At 37.5% G+C, this 17,209-nt stretch overlaps 5 protein-coding genes across 5 annotated transcripts; 1 reads left to right on the top strand and 4 right to left on the bottom strand.

Annotated features, from left to right (window-relative positions):
• Window positions 1–288: 288 nt before the first annotated feature.
• On the bottom strand, window positions 289–1,043 carry LOC117782178. Its single transcript, XM_034619174.1, has 2 exons — window positions 906–1,043; window positions 289–849 (listed from the first exon to the last, which is right to left on the bottom strand). Exons 1-2 carry the CDS (start codon window positions 984–986, stop codon window positions 349–351), a joined length of 582 nt encoding a protein of 193 aa, XP_034475065.1. The 5' UTR covers window positions 987–1,043; the 3' UTR covers window positions 289–348.
• A 53-nt stretch (window positions 1,044–1,096) lies between these two features.
• LOC117782176 lies at window positions 1,097–2,598 on the bottom strand. Its single transcript, XM_034619172.1, has 3 exons — window positions 1,708–2,598; window positions 1,416–1,629; window positions 1,097–1,354 (listed from the first exon to the last, which is right to left on the bottom strand). Exons 1-3 carry the CDS (start codon window positions 2,522–2,524, stop codon window positions 1,153–1,155), a joined length of 1,233 nt encoding a protein of 410 aa, XP_034475063.1. The 5' UTR covers window positions 2,525–2,598; the 3' UTR covers window positions 1,097–1,152.
• Window positions 2,599–2,717: 119 nt separating this feature from the next.
• LOC117782174 lies at window positions 2,718–4,880 on the bottom strand. The gene is made up of 5 exons (XM_034619171.1): window positions 3,791–4,880; window positions 3,691–3,732; window positions 3,533–3,634; window positions 3,358–3,469; window positions 2,718–2,981 (listed from the first exon to the last, which is right to left on the bottom strand). Exons 1-5 carry the CDS (start codon window positions 4,602–4,604, stop codon window positions 2,771–2,773), a joined length of 1,281 nt encoding a protein of 426 aa, XP_034475062.1. The 5' UTR covers window positions 4,605–4,880; the 3' UTR covers window positions 2,718–2,770.
• A 1,065-nt stretch (window positions 4,881–5,945) lies between these two features.
• On the top strand, window positions 5,946–6,996 carry LOC117782177 (RNA-binding protein 7). The gene has a single exon (XM_034619173.1). The coding sequence runs from the start codon at window positions 6,019–6,021 to the stop codon at window positions 6,772–6,774; it is 756 nt and encodes a 251-aa protein (XP_034475064.1). The 5' UTR covers window positions 5,946–6,018; the 3' UTR covers window positions 6,775–6,996.
• A 177-nt stretch (window positions 6,997–7,173) lies between these two features.
• Window positions 7,174–16,901, bottom strand: LOC117781228. Its single transcript, XM_034617982.1, has 9 exons — window positions 14,985–16,901; window positions 13,326–13,673; window positions 12,260–12,753; window positions 12,113–12,191; window positions 12,011–12,044; window positions 11,762–11,951; window positions 11,481–11,698; window positions 11,325–11,421; window positions 7,174–8,874 (listed from the first exon to the last, which is right to left on the bottom strand). The coding sequence occupies exons 1-9, from the start codon at window positions 16,899–16,901 to the stop codon at window positions 7,344–7,346; spliced, it is 4,908 nt and encodes a 1,635-aa protein (XP_034473873.1). The 3' UTR covers window positions 7,174–7,343.
• Window positions 16,902–17,209: the final 308 nt, after the last annotated feature.

Here is a 17,209-nt window from a genome sequence, read left to right as displayed (position 1 = left end):
TATTACATTTTTGATATAAGGATTCGTGAACCTCGCAATAATAAATTAAACTGATTCCCCCAAAAAAGTGATGTACACTTTCGTTCCATATTGATTTCTGTTCACAGCCTTAAAGTATGCCATGATTTTTCAGGGAATCGAGTCTTCACGTTAGAGTTAAATTCAGGGTATCAGCTTCTGCTAATATTAGAGCGATTATTCCAGTATATATAATTAGGCTGTTACCATTTTAGAGGTATTTTAATCTATACGACCGCAATAAATGTACAGATGTAAAAGGGTATTTTTTATTTTTAAGGATATTTTTTTTGCAAGGGTTAAATTAAATCTTTTTATAACAATAACAATTTACTCATTTTTGCCGCAACTTCTTTTTGTAATTCTGCCATTCAAGTAATATGTAGACAGATGGTGCAATTTTCCGTTGGACGTCTCTTCAGATAGGGATCCCATCACAATAAAAGTACCTTTGGCTTGGTACATTAATCCTAGAAACGGATTTTTTGGATTTACGCGCATGTTATTCATGACATAAACCCCTTTATTAAGGGGACAGCTGAATGTATAGTTGCTTTGCTTCAACATGTTCTCTTTGACCGGCTTGAAAAGAGGTACGGCATTGAATATACTTTGCATGGCACATAACTTGGTAGTTACATTGTAAATGATACGCTTCTTTTCTTTGGGACCACGCTGTTCAATTAATAGACTTGAGATTGGTGACACAATTGGCTCATTGATGGTCGTAATTGATCCAACGCCATCTTGATTGGAGAATGTCATATTTACTATAAGCCGTGGGCGATCATCTGTCCAGTTGGTGTATATAAAATCCACATAATAGCAATTCTATATAATTTAAGTAATTTATCTTATTGAGAACACAAATACATATAGATACTTACATCTTTACAGTAAATTTCCATTTGAATAGACAGAAATATCCATACTGTTGTAATAGCCGAAATATCGCTTATTAAACGCATAGTGCTCTGATATATTTACTGACAACTAGCCTAGTCAACAAACCCTTTATATCGGTCGTGTATTATTGATGACCACAAATAACAAAAAAAAATATTTACAAAAACAATTATCACGCCTCATTAAGAAAAAATTATTATTCAGATTCGAAACAAACCAATTACATTATTATAATATTTCAAATTTCTGTGCTAATCGCAAAATTTCGCCTAGTTTTCGGTGCACACGTTTTGAACTCGTATTCTTTAATACCTGAGATAGATCGAGGTCTTTCTCTGCGGATGTGACATCATCAGCCAGAATGAATCGGGTCATGAATATAGCATGGGGCACTTGAATGTAGGCAATGCGTTTCAATTCAGCAAGGAACCTGATAAAATATCAAAATTGTAATTCGAGTCTCTAAAGTATATATTTAAATGTAATGTTACGCTTTGAAACTATATGCCGTTGTACTTGCACCCACTGCGCTTAGAGTTTTGATAAAGACATCATGGTAATTATGTAGCAAATGCTCATAATTATCTTCCAGTACACAAGTTGAGATGCTTGTCAGTAAAAATGATATCAAATCATGTATAACAGAATCATACTGGGCCGTTTGGAAGTCGATTATTTTCAATTGTGTTGGCTTTCCAGTTGGGTCTGTAGACATAAAAAAACATTAGTTTTATGCCATGATGATACTATTTACTCTATTTTTAATACTATTTAAAAACTTACCATATCTGAACATGAGATTCATCGTCCAGAAATCGGAGTGAATGATACTATTAAATGCATTACTTTCATTTGGCGGTGCTGCCAAAAAACTAAAAAATTCGTTTGACAGCATCCTAATGCGTTCCACCATCATATCATCGTTATTGGTCACTTCTCTAATATCCGCTAATGTTTCTGCTATCATCGTTGCCTTTGACTCTGGTGCGGCTGCATGCCAATCGAATTTTCCAAAGTATGGTCTAACTTCCGTCTCAAAGAGCTCTGGTTTCTTTAAACGCAAAGCGATGGACAGAGCATGAAATTCCGCCATATATTTAAGGGCCAATTGTGTGTGAGGCAAGTCAAAGGGATTCATCCGCTGACTCGGAACATAACTGCTATCCCGCAAGTCCTCCAATACCAAAATAGCGTCCTTGTCTACTGCCTTGGCGTTAGGAATTAAAGAGATGCGTGCGCCAAAGTAATCCGCAAACCCGTCAAACTGCTCCTCCCTAGAAATAGCCGCCTCATTTTGTAAGAGGGATAGTGCTGGCGCCAATCTTTGGTATATAGCATTCTCAACCAGGCACGTGCGTTCAGGTTGAATAAATTCCCAGTACTTGTCGTCTGTCGGAGGCACTTTGGCCACGAACCGCTTGAAATATAGATCGCCAGAGGGTCCCTGTATTTGTGCTCTTACAGAAATCAAAACACTTCCATAATTATCACCCGGCTGCGTCAAGTTGCTTACATCGTAGTCATGGAGACTATCGCCATTTAGAAATGGCTTAATTACCTCAGATAACTCCAAAATTTTTGGCGGATAATTATTATCCATGTTGATGTCACGACGTGGCGTTCTCAACTTATTACTCTATCATATTATGTGTCGGTTTTATCAAACACTTCAACAATGTTTACCACACTTTATCTCGCTGATAACTTGTAACTGATAACAACTTGATTCTCTCTCTCTCTCTCCCTTATACTAGTAAGACTGTTAAGTATGTAGTAAAAAAAATAAAAGAACATTAAATAATTTAAATACATATTAAAATATATTTGTGACTAAAATCGTTGTATTTCAGTAAAATATGTTAAACTTTTTAGACAGCCGAATAATATCACTTATCCTAGCCATGATATTTTCTAATCCTCGGTTTTTGGTTAAAACAGTCAAATCAACATCCTTATAGTCAGTTGGTAACGTACTGTTGTCGGCCAAGATAACCTTTGTCATAAAGAGGGCATGTGGCACCTGTAGATGCGCCACTCGGTCGACTTCATTTAGGAACCTGCAAATTCAAATAATTAATTGGGTTGATTCATATTTAAACTTTATCCGAAAAGAGTTACGACAAACATAATGTCTTTTTCCCTTTTTCTACTACTGTTTTTTTTTAAGCTAACATTATCTAACATTTACTCATGATTATCTAGAATCAAGGAGTGTCTACGAATAAATATTGATAGGCTTGTTTAAACATCCAATAAATGTAATCCTTATCGATTTTTTTTGTCTTTTGTCTTGATTCACACAATGAAAAAAAAGTATATAACTAATTTCTGAATCATATAAAAAAACTTTGAATTCGTATGTGGTACCATTTGAACTTAAATCTAATGGTATGGTTGTTTTTATGTGCATGTGTATGGTTGTTTTTTACTTACTCTTCATAGCTATATTTAGTTGTATCCACATGCACTCTGCGCAGTGACTTTATGAATGCTTCGTAATAAATCCGTAGAAAATTGTAATAATTTTCCTCCAAAACCATTGTATCTATTTAATATATAGAGTTAATGATGTAAATATATTATATCTTTAACATAGGAAACAACTTACCCACGCTCGACAGCAGTAAAAAGATTATATCATGGACGACAGACTCATATTGGGCAATTTGGAAATCCACAATCTTTAATTTTGCAGGAACACCACTGTCATCTAAAAACCATTTAAGACTATACACACTACACATATACCATTTGCCAGATTCTTACCATACTTAATCATCAAGTTATTTATCCACAAGTCCATGTGAACTATAAACATAAATATTAATAAATATATATGTCACATTCTATAAATGATAAACCTTACCTATGGAAGTCCAAGGTCCATCCTGAACGTCTTCAGCAGCATTAAATTCGTCATAGAGGTCCAATAGTTCCTGAGCACGCTTCACATCGCGCTCATCGTTCTTGGTAACTGTCATAATATCTGACAAGGTTTCAGTGTTTAACACATTCTTAACCTCAGGCGACATATTATCACTCATGTTAAATTTTTTAAAGTACGGCCGCAAATATTGCTCAAAAACTTTCGGCTTTTTAAGACGCAGGGCCATGGGCAGAGCGTGATATTGTGCCATATAGTGCAGAATGAGGACGGTGTGAGCCAGATCGTAAGGCTTATGCCTGTTGCCAGGTTTGTAGCCGCATACCGTTACATTTTCCTGAACCAATACTGCGTCACGATCCACTTTGGTAGCTTCTGCAGAAAGTGAAATACGGGATCCAAAATAACGTGGAAAGCCATCAAAGAGTTTTGTTGGCAACACTCCAGCCTCGAGCTGTAGCTTTTCCAACTCTGGGGCCAAATACTTGTAAACCGAATTTTCCGTAAGGCAAGTCCGTTCTGGCTTAAATAGTTGCCAATACAGATCGTTGGTAAGAGGCGGCAATTTGGCAATCAATGGCAATTCCTCAACGATACCATCAGTTTTCTTTATTTTCGCATCGATAGTCAGCATGATACTGCCATAATTATCACCGGGTTTGGTTAAATACCGACTTTCATATGACACGAATTTAGCACCTTGCAAATAAGGTTCAATAATTTTGTTTAAATCAATTATTTGAGGAACTTCCGCCATTTTAGCGAAACTAGTTTGTTGTGTAGTTAGTTCACTCATTCACGCCGACTAAATGAAAATTTGAAATAGAGGTCCAATTGCTTTTCTAGACGCGGTTCTGCACACAGCTTTTTTTTTTAACTAGTGTATGTTAAGCAAGTACACATATTCATGCATATCAACATGTGTCGGCTGATAATAAAGAATGATTGTGTACTTTGCTGCTGTATGTATTGCATTAGAACGCGTCTAGCTCAAGCAAAAACGAACAAAAATTTGCTCAATTTATACTGATAAATAAATGTAGAATTGGTGAAGACGAGTACTATTTTCATTTTAGCTTGTGTTTCGTTTGCGCCAATTGTACCCCGAATAAATAGTGTGTACTTTTGATGTGAATTGTCTCATCATGATTACCAGCAATGTGTTGGACTCGTATCTGTTGAATAACTCAAACAATCGGGACAGTAGCGGCAACAACAATAATCAGTACTATCAACAAACGAATATTAACGATTTTTATGTACCCTACTACACCTTCTCAAATGCAATTATTTTTATATCGTCTGATATACAATTAATTTAAATATTTTTAAATATCTCACAAAGTTATAAGTAACTAAGTACTGATAGCAACAGATTTTATTTTTGAAATCAATCAATTATAGTTCATTTTTGCCTTTTTTTTAAATAATTTTATTTAATTGCTTGACGAATTTCAATTTCTTTTGAAATTAATTTGATTTTTCCTGTTTATTTTTTTATTTTATAAAAATAATTTTTATTTATCTTTGTAAAAGTCTTATTAAAAACCAAAGTGTTTAAACAGGCCTGATCCGATTTTCACTTCCTATTTTATCGAATTTTAAAAAATTTAAATTTTCACGTTGCATTTGGGCTAAACATTTTAAAATTATATTTTATTACTTTATTGGACTTAAATTCACCTACTCAAAGTGATTTCAATACGCAAAAAATTTTCAGATTGACATAAGAACAGGTTAAAGATTTTCACTTCCGAAAAATCTTGAAAAAAGTGAAAACCGGAGCAGGCCCGATATTCTTGATTAGATTCGCAAAATAAGTATAAAAAGCCAGAAAAATGTGATTTTATTTTTTGTTGTTTATATTGTAATTGCTATTAAAAATTATTCATTTAATTTCATTGCTCAAATCATATATTAAAATATATTATATACATATTAATCTTCATATAAGTATTATAAACAGTTTTTTTTTTAAATATATTTTTTTTTTTATTATTTTGAAATTGTTTGTTGTACTACTAAAAAAGTATGCATTTCAATTTTATTATGCTTGGTCACACTCTTTTCATGCTCACAAGTTGGCAGCCTTTCACACAGTGTTGCATGCAGTGTTATCGAAAAGAAGAAGAACAAATTGTTATTGTGTTACACGCTTAACGACTTTATTGTTAGTTATATTATTTATAAATAATAATAATAAAATATCAATGGATAACTATTTGGCGGCCTTTCAAGAGCAGCAGCAACAAATGTGCAATGCCGCCTTGATGAATGTGTATGCTAACTTGGCAACTACACATGCTATGAATTTTTCTGGTGGTGGCTACATTGGATACGGGCCACAAGTTGGACCATTGATGCAACCATTTAACGGTGCAGAAAACGATGATGACGATTGTGAAGATGATGATGAAGACGAGGAACAATCTCGCACCTTGTTCTGCAGTAACTTGGACGAACGCGTGACAGAGGAAATACTCTATGAAGTATTTCTACAAGCTGGCCCTATAGAGAGCGCGCGTATTCCTTTGGACAATACTGGACGTCAACGGAATTTTGGCTTTGTTACATACCAGCACAAAAGTGCAGTGCCTTATGCAGTTGAGCTTTACCAAGGCTTAGAGCTGTTCCAAAAAAAGTTGACAATCAGGCAACAATGCCCGGATAAACCGAAGAAATCTCCGGCCTCTCAATCACGGATTCATAATCCATTTTCAATTGATTTGGCTCCCACAGCGATGCCTCTAAATGCTCGTCACAGTATGCATGATAGCAAACAATTCGATCGCAACTCTGGTGTACAAAATAAGTATAATAGCAACAATGATGTGAGACGACGCAGCGATAGTGCCGTCATTGATCGCAAACGGGCAAGACCACATCAACAGCAGCAGCATAACAACAGTGGAGGCAATCGGAGATCTGATCAACGTTATAATCATGGCAGGAGAAGATTACTCTAAATGAAAGTTAGAATGTCTAAAGAATGGCATTCAATTCAAATGTTACACTTCTTTTATTAGTCTGTAATACAAATACATATAAGCGTAGTTTAAGTACCGCTAGATACATTATGTGTCTATATTGCATTTGAAGCAGTGGCCATATGTAAATCTCAATAATCTATTTTTCTGTAAGCCGCACTGTACAGCTATAATATTTCAAATAAATTAATTTACATGAACCGAGTATGTACATTTAGTAGAGCACAGTAGCTACATACAGATTCGGGAATAGTGATTCAATCTTTGAATCAAAACCATTAACTTAAAAAATTGTATATTTGCTGAAGTTTTTCCAGCACTAAACAATTATTACATTTAGTTAAGTATTTTAATAAATACTAAATCCTTTTGGTCTTTTTCAAAATGTTATCTATTATTTTCTAAATGATTTAAATTGTTTTATAATGAAATGGAGATATAAGTTTTAAATAATTGTGTAGTGCTGGAAGTTTCAACTATGTTTAATAATTTAATTATAATCAATTTGAATCCCAACTCCCAGCTCTGCCCACAAATATGTAAAAAGCTTAGCGAGTTATGCTTCTTAATGTCTTCTCCACATTTCGATAAGTTCGCGCCGGAATAACCTCTAATAGCAATCGCTGATAGCTGGCATGCTCCGACAAGGCACGGAACAACGATTTGGCATAGCTGCGCGTCTCCAGGCTGCCCTCAAGCAGAAGATTCGCCCCCACCATGAAGAATTTGTCACGGCTTTCACGAGCCATGGCATAGATGCGATCGCTGCCCAAACGCTCGACTAGTCGGAACAATAGTTTAGCAGTTGTTGTCCTCACCAGGGCATTTTGGTGTTGAGCACCTTTTGTCGTCAATATATTGAGTACTTTTGGCGCTTGCAAGTGATCAACCATAGACTCCAGGGCACGCGTTGCATCAGCTCGCAGAAAGCGATTGGTATCTGCCGTACGATGGAGTAAAGCACAAACCAAATCATCGCATTCGACCTCCAAGGATTTGCACTTTAAGGTAAACAACTCGGTTGCGGCCTGACAGGCAGCACGAGCCACTTGGGAGCGTAAATTGCGAACGGATCGGGTTAGTTGAATACACGTCATGTGCATGTGACTGTCCAAGAGATCCGAATGATAACGAATCATGCGCACCATACTCTTGAGTCCCGTCATGTTCACCTCCCAATTGCTAGAATCTAGCTGATCGAATGTTTTAATCAAGGCCTCGCGTGGCTTTTCAAATCGAGACATGTTCGGTGGGAACAGTTCCGTCTGGGACATTTTGATGGCCTGCTTCACTGGGGAGACGCGTCGTTGGCCACGTAGAAAATATGATGTCTTTGACTTTTGTTTTAGCGGTGTATGCTGCACTCTTGCAGGTAATTTTATATTGTCGAGTTGTGAACTATTATCCGTTGTGCAGATACTTGTGTCCATGGAGCCTTGTTTCGATGCGGGTCGTGCGCCATAGAGCGAGTCCAGTGAGATGCTTCTTGAATGTATGGTCCTCTCATCCTTTCTGCTGGATGAAGCTTGCGATACTGTTTCCGCAGGCTTTTCGTTGTCCTCTATTGACTTGGTCTGTTGTTTCGATTCGAGCTCATGCTGCAGTTCCTCGACAACTACAAAACTATTGCTACTTTCAATCTCCTCTTCAATGGCAAGTGATTTGATGGATTGTGCCCGTGACATTTGTGGTGTACCATCTTCCAGTTGTGTCTTTATGCTTTCTGTTTTGCTGTGCAGACTGTTGACGCTTTCGTTGCGCTTCAAAACGGGCTCCTGAGTTAGCGAATCCGTTTCATCCTCTACGTCGTCAACGATGAGATCTCCAAATTGCTGCTCCAAGCTGATTGCTTCCACATCATTCCGACTAAAATTCTGGCTTGCAGCCTGTTTATCCAATTCGCAATGACTGCTATACGATTTAGCCGTGGCTGTTGACTTTTGTGAGTAACTTGTTGACTTGACTGATAAAGGGGAACCATCTCCATTTAGTGTTATAACGTGACCTGGTGTGGATTCGACCGCCATGGGTTGTCTTGATGTGGTTGTTGCCGGTTCACTTTCTGGCTCAACCTTTAACCTGTATGAAGTAATGATAAACAATTAGTAAATTCATCAATCTGTCAATAAAAATTATATATGAGTCAGAAATCAAATACGTTATGTTCATTATGATTGTATAATGTGCATATTTTAATCTATAAGCATTTGATTTCAATCAAAACAGTTTAAAATATGTAATATTTATAAAAATAAACGAATAAAATCGAATGGATAACAAATAAAGAATTGTAACGTTTCAAAGTCCAGGGGTTATCAACAATTAATTAAATGGCCTAACATTTGTTGCAAAAATTGGAGAAAGCACAGAGAAACACAATCAAAATTTTATGTGATAGTCTAAGAAGATACAAGAAAATTTAAGGAATGCTGTACTGAAATTAATAGGCAGACAAAGCGAGATTAAAATAAGATTTAAAAAAGAAAATTCAAAAAAATTTCCTACATTCCAAAATTTTCTAGAAAGTAAAAGCGATTAACCGGCTGCTAATAAACCCATGAAAACTTACAAATCAAGTTGGGGGTACACCTCATCCACAAGAATCTTATCAGCTGCCTGCGGCGAATGCAGTACTTGCAACGTCACGTTATCAACCACATTCGTATCACTTTTAGCAATTGGAATCGATTTTCTGTCTTGCGTTTTGTTTTCACATATACCACACGGACAAAGACAGCGATCATAGGGTATCAGACTTTTTACCCTTTCTAGTATATAATCTTTAGCTGTGTAGAATAAAGAACGCAGTTGCCGCAACAGATTTGCGGGTCGACCGCTACAGTAAAACGCATTTTGCATTTTATTTTACTTATTAATTGTTTTTGCAGTGAATGCTCTAAGCAGAAAAATACATTTTATTAATAAATACTTGTTAACTGTTGTGGCCACTGTTTGACTACTTTGACCACTTGAAGCAGCAACGTCACTTTACAAACTGTTTGTAACGCTCGTGTTGACCACTTCTTTAGTGTTTAGTCTCCACACACAAAGAGGGCAGAAATGCCGAATCCACAGCTATACACAGCGGTCTTTATTTCCATTTCAGGAAAATACAACAACAAAAGTTGCAAATGTAAAACAGGACATTGCGTTTTCCACTCTAACCGAACCCCCCACCCACAAACACACACTCAGATACAGGCTAACAAGTAAAGAAAAAGGAGCACCCCCAAACCCCCGGCCCAATAACGCCAGCCGACGACGTTGATGACGAAGAGTTAGCCATTGGTCTGGCTAACAAAAGCACTGGTGGTATTTTCAGTTTAGCTTTCTCTGTTAAGCGAGTCCCTTCTTAGTCATGTTCGGGTTTCTTCGTGTGATTGTGACGAAGACGGACCAAAGGAAAACAGCCAAAGTTGGCTAAGTCGACACATGTGTGGCCTATAACAGTATTGCATGAACAAAAACATAAATATTACGAATCACCGAACTCTATTTATAATTTTTTATGAAAACTTCAACAAGTTTTAAAACTGTGGTTGCAAATGTTAAAGACGGAACTTTTTAAAGGGGTTGAAAAAAGTCAAGCAATAAATTGAAAAATCTTAAATATTCCTATTTATTTCTGGATGGGGTAGCCTGAAAACAGGATAATCTTTTATTTTTAATTTTTATTGTAAAAATTAATGTTTGCTCTTATTTCTTATGAAAATAATATTTTTCCTAATATCATATGATATCAAAATAAAAAATTTCTGTGTGTGAATTCCATTTTTATTTACATTTTTGATTATAAATTTTGAAAAAACGACTTTATTTTTATTTATTTATTATAATAGAAACTGATAATAGGAATTATTCTATAAATTCAAAATTAAAATAAGTATTTAATTATTATTTTATAGTTTTTAAAATCATTCATTTAATCATTACGATCCTTGCTAATTACACCACACTTATAGTTAGAGCTGCTAATTAACACTATTAATTTCAAAGTCGTCTTGTCCCCTATAATTGTAGTCATTTTTTTAAAGAAAGGAAAATTGATTTTCTCGCAGAAGACAGTTGAGAAGCGACTAGGAATGAATGACATAGTAACTGGAATAACACACAATAAGCAGTGGCCTCAGCAAAAGGCAGCCCAATGTCCATCTACAGTGGTCATTTGAAGGTTCGCAGGCATTTCTGGCCATCCTGTTCCTATACCATAAATGGCCCTGATGAATGTTTCAGCGCGCATTTAAATTATTTAGGTTAAATAACGGAATGGTTTGGCTTTTATGTGGCACCTTTAAGGCGACAATGTTGTGTACCAAATGCGGGGGTAACCCAATTTTTGGGTTACAAGCGCGACAAACTCATTTGCTGACGCTGCCAGTCAATTTATTGTTATTACTTGACTTTCGTAGTGCGATAAGTGCGGAATCGGGAGAATGTATAGCCTTAACGATTTATATTTGCAAACTTTTTTTTTTAATACTCAATAGTTTAACCTCACATTTTGCCGGTTTTTAACATTGTTAACTCACTTGGATTTAGCAGTGCTGGTCACATTCCTGCCTACTCCTTGTGAGGTTTCTAATCCTTGGTAATCCTGTTGGATTGCATCATTCACCTTTAAATTAACTGTTGATAAACAAGATTGAAATGATTAACTTGGCACAGCAAAACCAAAATTTACTCACCCTGAGATTGACTGACATTAGCCATCCAGTTTTGGTGGGAAATAAAATGTTGCGATTTGGTCGGTGGCTTTTTAGGTCCCTGCTGCTTTTCTGTTTTGTGCGGTGCATAATTTATTTTTGAGTACATTGAATTTTCAAAGCTATAGGGATAAGGAGTTTGGTGCACATTACGCATAAAATTGGTGATGAAATCCGTGTGTTGCCTCATTACCGGAAACCTTGGAAATAGATGCGTTAAAAGTTTAATTATTTTTTTACATTTATTTTTTTTTAGATTCTACCTTGAATTCTGTCTGACTAATCTTCGGTTAATAGCAGCGTTGCACGGTGTCAATTGTATAAAACTCCCACTACCGCTTCCACTGCCACTACTGCATGTTGTTGTTGTGCTGTCAGTACTTCTACCATCCACGGAAGATTCAGAATGTGCCTGGGCTACCAGGCGTCGATCAATGAAATTGCCTTGAATAACTGCAAAGATCGAGACGCATTAGTATATAAATAGTAAAGAAAAACCTGTACTTACTTACCGCTAGTACCATAGTTTTTCTTTTGAGAAAAATCCTGTCAATATTTAACTAGATTAGTACAAATCGTTATATATATTACTTGCAATATTTTATGCAACTTACATGCGATGGTCTAGACATGTCCAAAGTTTCAGGTGGTGAGTGAAAAGAATGCCGATGCAGGTTCTCATCAGTATGAAAACTGAAATATTTTATAAACAATTTAAATGATATATTTATAATTTATTGCAAATATACCAAACATCTTACCTGTGGCTTGTTTCAGTCCCAATCGCAGTCAAATTTTCAGTTTCTCTGCTGTCCTGAAGAGTTCGTGTTTTATTTGCCATGTGACGCCTTTTCATGGACTTCGGAGAGGCTGAGCCTTCACCTTGCCTAATCCAATCGACATCTGCACCAAAACGCGTAGTGTCAATCTGATCTGTTTTATGGAACATGTATAATACGGCTCCATCAGGTTTTATAATGGGCAATTGTGGGCGTGACAATCGTGTTTTTACAGCCATCAACAAAGCAGGTCCTGATTCTACACTTGCTGCAACGTCTTTCACAATTTGCAAAACCTGGTCCACCGATGATATATCAGCGAGCACGGCAAGCACCTCTAATGCCGCCTGACGCACTCGTCGTTTCCGGTTGAGGGCGGCATAGGTGACTTGTACAGTCAGGATATTAATGTCAAAGCATGTGCCGGGAAATGTCATCAGTGCGTATATAGACATTTGTAAGGCATGATCACGAAACTGGGTTATAAGAGAGGAATTTTATTTTAATAATTCTTTTACTAACTTTCAAGGTGTTATGATTTAATAATAATTTAAAAACAAGAAACTTTCTGAACACAATTAAATATCAATAATTTTTAATTATTTCAAATTCTTGAAACTTAATTTATTGACAAATGTAATTAATTACAAGTAATCTATATACTTGAACTAGAAACTAAAAAGATTAAAGAAGGCTTTTTGTTTTAAAAAATATCACAAGCAATCTTACAAGGTATACCTCAAGTGTTGTGTTATAAATATATCTTGATTGATTAAATCGGTCGAAAGTCAAGTATAGAATTTTGGTATAGAAAGCTCAAAAAACAACAAAGACTTGTATACTAAGCAATTAATTCGTAGTTTAAACTTTCACCTCAATTCGAATTCCCCCCGTCCCCGTCCCACTGCATGAACTGTTTATGTTGATGTTGTGAAAATTTCAACCTCCTAGCTCTTACCGTTTGGGATCCACAATGATCAGTCAGTGAGTCAGTCAGGTCAAAGAGTTTTACATATACATATGGACGATGTAGTTAGCATCAACTCACCTTGGAGCTCTTGGCATGTAAGTATTCCGGCGCTGTCAATTTGGAGACAATTGTGCCTGCAAGTAGACGTTGCATAAGTGCTTTGCACACTCGATTAGCACCTGCACTTCCTTGACGACAGAGTCCTGACAGTATCAGCTGCGTACGCTCCTCCAAGTTGTCCAACGGTAGACGAGAAATGAGATTCACTAATAGCTCACGCTTAAGCTCAGCTACCTTTGTATTACGTTCGGAGGAGAGCAAAGTGCGGAGCAGACTATCCAAATAGGGTTGCACTTGTACCAGGTTAGCTGATGAGCTAAGTGCTATCTCTAGTTGTGTTATTCCTTGCAAACGATTTCGCCAGTCCTGTAAGAAATGTTTTATTACCAAATATCATTATAATAATTGCAGCCATTGTTGCTACTTTTTTGTTGAATTGAAGCACTCGTAATTGAAAAAGGAAGCGAAAAAGTCAACGGGAACGTCACTTTAAATGCGAGTAGTTGTTTCAAATTTGACCCATACTTCGTAAGAGGTTTTCATTCGCGCCCTTTTTTTGTTGTGGTTGTTGTTGTGGTATTCTATACGCGCTATAATTTTTGTTAATGTTTTATTATTTTTGTGCTTGTGGTGACCCAGTTGTTGGCACGCTCTGGCACACTCTCTGTATCCCATTCCAAATTAAACTGCGTTTCTTATTATTTTTATCGTCGTACCTGTATCCCCGTACTCGTACTCGTATGCATGCTGTTGGTGAGTTATTGTTGTTGCTTTTTTACCAGCCACAAATATCGCGTGCATTTAAATGATTGGCCGGCTAGCTGAACTGCGGCACAGGACTCATTGGCACTCTGCAGCGGGTACCAATAACACATTACACATAGCATGCAACTGTATCGAAAATGCTTAAGAGTTTTTCTGTACACATTTCCACTACCCAGAGGCACTACGTATGCTCAGGTGGGGTATTCCCCGTAGAAGGGCTGACTTACCCTATTTATACAACATTCCTTAAAATCTTGAAGTCAGAAAGCTAAGTGTATTCAGCTGTCATGCTTAAATCAGAATACTGCTCTTAAAATCAAGTTAATTTCAGGTTCCATTGAAATTAAAAGGCTGTCAAATTTGTAGCACCAGAACTAATTCAAAACTTTGACTAACGTTCTCGCAAAAATCAAGTGAAAATGTTTGACTTTTGAATTGTTCACGACATAAATTAATAGGTCAATGGTGGTACTGAGGGGTGCACATAAAAGGTACAGCTCCCCCAATGGCCAGCATTGTTCTGACTGCCATTAATATGTGTATTGAAAGTTGGGGTGATGCGTGTCGTGTACGTAATAAATTTGGGTGGCCATTATGAAGGTAAAATTATGAACGCATATGAAATTGTATATATCCTACTAACCCAGTTAGCCGGTTAGCCATTTAGCATATACAACGGTCACTGGCAATGGGATAGCGTGCGTTACAATTTCACTTTTTAATTTTTACGAACAATGAAACTAACGATAGAATCCCACTACAAGATATTTCGAAATAGGTTTGACAAGCCAAATAAATCGAGTAGGAGATGGAAGTGCAATTTTAGAGCAGCGGTGCTTGTGCGTCTCGCTGGCGCCATTTACAAAAAACAACAAAAATCCTTTTCACAACTAAACCAAACTGTCAACATACCCCTGAGCGAAGGTCCATTATAGTTTTATAGCTGACAATGTCTAGATCTTCCCAGCTATTTGGAGTTGAGGGTGGATCCGCGGACACCACGGTGACTGCTATGGGAGAAGGAGTTACTGCATCATTTGCCATACACTCGCTGCGTCGTAGAGAACGAGGCGAGGGATCGGAATCACGCTGAAGATTATGTAACACTTCAATCTCTTTATGGGGTACTTTTGGACTGACGTTGCTGCTACCAGCCGGACTGATACTGCGACTGCGATAAGCAGGAGAATTTGATATATCTCGCTTTGGCGATGTTTTATTACAGTTGATTGTGGTCACGTTGGGTATCGTCGATATCGGTTCACTTGGAACGCTGTGACTGCGCTGTGGAGACTGTGCACTTCGTGCTCGAGGCAAAGGTTTTGTATTATCGATGGGAATCTCCAAGGTTAATTCTGTCATTCCATTATCACTGGCTGAGCTCACCATATTCTCTGTTTCTCTCTGCTCCTCTGGTGATGATGGTGTCGATAAAGTTTTATCCATTGGATTGGAGTTAACGCTGAGTCTGTTGTCATCTGTCACTATATTCTCAATGTTGTTTGCAGAAGAAGCTGCATCGCTATCGGGTGTACGCATTTTTACCACCTCTCCACCAAAAGTAACACGCTTTAAGCTGCGAAAAGGCGTTCCCATTGCCGTTGCATTTTCAGACTCGGGATCCGCTGTGTCATCTATTTCCGAGTCGCTAATTATTTGCAGAATGCCAGCATTATCTCGTATATCTCGCTGAGAGGAGGCGCTAACCAATGGACGACACACAAGCTCCGTTGTTTCCATGATTGGACTATCTGTCTCCTCGGTCTCAGTGTCCGCTTCAAGGATGCGCATTGTCAGTGTATCATCGTTGATTTTGATTTCCGTTTCCATAATCACCTTGCCCTTTTCCGGTAGACATGCAGGAGTCTCAGGTGCTTGAGAAATATTGCTACTGCTACGCCAGGTATATTCACGAGGAAGAGCTCGCCAAGCACCTGCATTGCCACTGGCAATTGAAGAAGGTTTATTTGATATCAAGTATACCTTACACAGATGCTTGTACAGCGCCAAGGCATCGTTGCCTTCTATGTCCTCGAGATAACTTTCAAACTCTTCTAGTCCCAGAAGTTCACTGATTTTCGCTAGCACTTTCAGTGTAATCTCCTGTTGGTTTTGGTGACGTTGCAAGCGCTGCATTAAACGCTCTATAGAGTGCTTTACAATGAAGTCACGTTGTGGCGTGTGCAAAATCGATTGCAATAATGCGGGCAGTGACAACAGGACACCGCAGCTGAGTCGCTCATCAAATGTTGTCTGTTGTTGTTGGCTTAAGCCCGTGTCCAGAATCTGCAACATGACAATTTCGGGCATTTCTGTTTCGGTGAGATAGACTCGAAGACAGTCCAGTGCTCCCTTTCGTACCGTTGGTGCCTGATGACCAAGGTTTTTAATTAGATCCCCTAGGACAAGCACACTGTGCTTGTCCGCTCTTGATTTCATCACCACAAGAACATCGACAAGGACGCGTAATGCATGTTGCCGAACCTGCCACTCTGGATCCTGCAATCGCTCGTGGAATTCGCCATACATTGTAGCCGGGCAAATTGTTTCCGGCAAGCGACGCGTACGTAAAACATGTTCCCACAGTGGGGTTAACTGTACGGCGCCCACTGTTAGCTCCGGACGGCGTTGCATTTTATTATCACAGACACTGACAAGAGAGTCTCCACTGCAATTTGATTGATGGTTGTTGTTGTTGTTGTTGTTTTTATCCTTGCTATTGTCAATGTCAACACTTGTGTCACTCAAGTCATAAATGACACTTTTATTATTTTCAGTGTGTCCATTATTTGAAATTGGTTTGCGGTCAAAAATTCGCTGAAAGAACATGACGAGTAGAACGTTCTCAGCTTATTCTTCCACACAATAATCGTTTTAGTTACCAATGCTTTGGATTATGCATTGTATTCTTCACTTGAATTTATTTAATTTGAAAAGACACTTTCTTTAAGTCGCAATTACATGGAATACAAATCCATTTCAAACTGTGTATTTTGTATTTATTTTTTACTTCTAGTTTACTTCAGTTGCCAGCAACGACTGCAACGTTTGGCTGCCTGACGTTTCGTTTTGTATTAATGCCGCAAGTTGCATGACGCGACGTAATGTGGCAAATTACCCCAGTATTTATAGATGTG

The sequence above is a fragment of the Drosophila innubila genome, assembly GCF_004354385.1.
Source record: "Drosophila innubila isolate TH190305 chromosome 2L unlocalized genomic scaffold, UK_Dinn_1.0 4_B_2L, whole genome shotgun sequence".
Lineage (NCBI taxonomy): Eukaryota > Metazoa > Arthropoda > Insecta > Diptera > Drosophilidae > Drosophila > Drosophila innubila.
This window is presented reverse-complemented; position numbering and strand designations above follow the sequence as displayed.

Coding starts and splice junctions, on each gene's coding strand:
- LOC117782178 (XM_034619174.1), bottom strand. CDS start 986: ATGCGTTTAATAAGCGATATTTCGGCTATTACAACAGTATGGATATTT. Junction 850..905: donor TGGAAATTTACTGTAAAGAT/GTAAGTATCTAT, acceptor TAAATTATATAG/AATTGCTATTATGTGGATTT.
- LOC117782176 (XM_034619172.1), bottom strand. CDS start 2,524: ATGGATAATAATTATCCGCCAAAAATTTTGGAGTTATCTGAGGTAATT. Junction 1,630..1,707: donor GAATCTCATGTTCAGATATG/GTAAGTTTTTAA, acceptor TTATGTCTACAG/ACCCAACTGGAAAGCCAACA. Junction 1,355..1,415: donor ACGGCATATAGTTTCAAAGC/GTAACATTACAT, acceptor ATATTTTATCAG/GTTCCTTGCTGAATTGAAAC.
- LOC117782174 (XM_034619171.1), bottom strand. CDS start 4,604: ATGAGTGAACTAACTACACAACAAACTAGTTTCGCTAAAATGGCGGAA. Junction 3,733..3,790: donor TGGACCTTGGACTTCCATAG/GTAAGGTTTATC, acceptor TTATGTTTATAG/TTCACATGGACTTGTGGATA. Junction 3,470..3,532: donor TTTACTGCTGTCGAGCGTGG/GTAAGTTGTTTC, acceptor TATATTAAATAG/ATACAATGGTTTTGGAGGAA.
- LOC117782177 (XM_034619173.1), top strand. CDS start 6,019: ATGGATAACTATTTGGCGGCCTTTCAAGAGCAGCAGCAACAAATGTGC.
- LOC117781228 (XM_034617982.1), bottom strand. CDS start 16,901: ATGTTCTTTCAGCGAATTTTTGACCGCAAACCAATTTCAAATAATGGA. Junction 13,674..14,984: donor TAATGGACCTTCGCTCAGGG/GTATGTTGACAG, acceptor CATTTCTTACAG/GACTGGCGAAATCGTTTGCA. Junction 11,699..11,761: donor TTAGTCAGACAGAATTCAAG/GTAGAATCTAAA, acceptor TCTATTTCCAAG/GTTTCCGGTAATGAGGCAAC.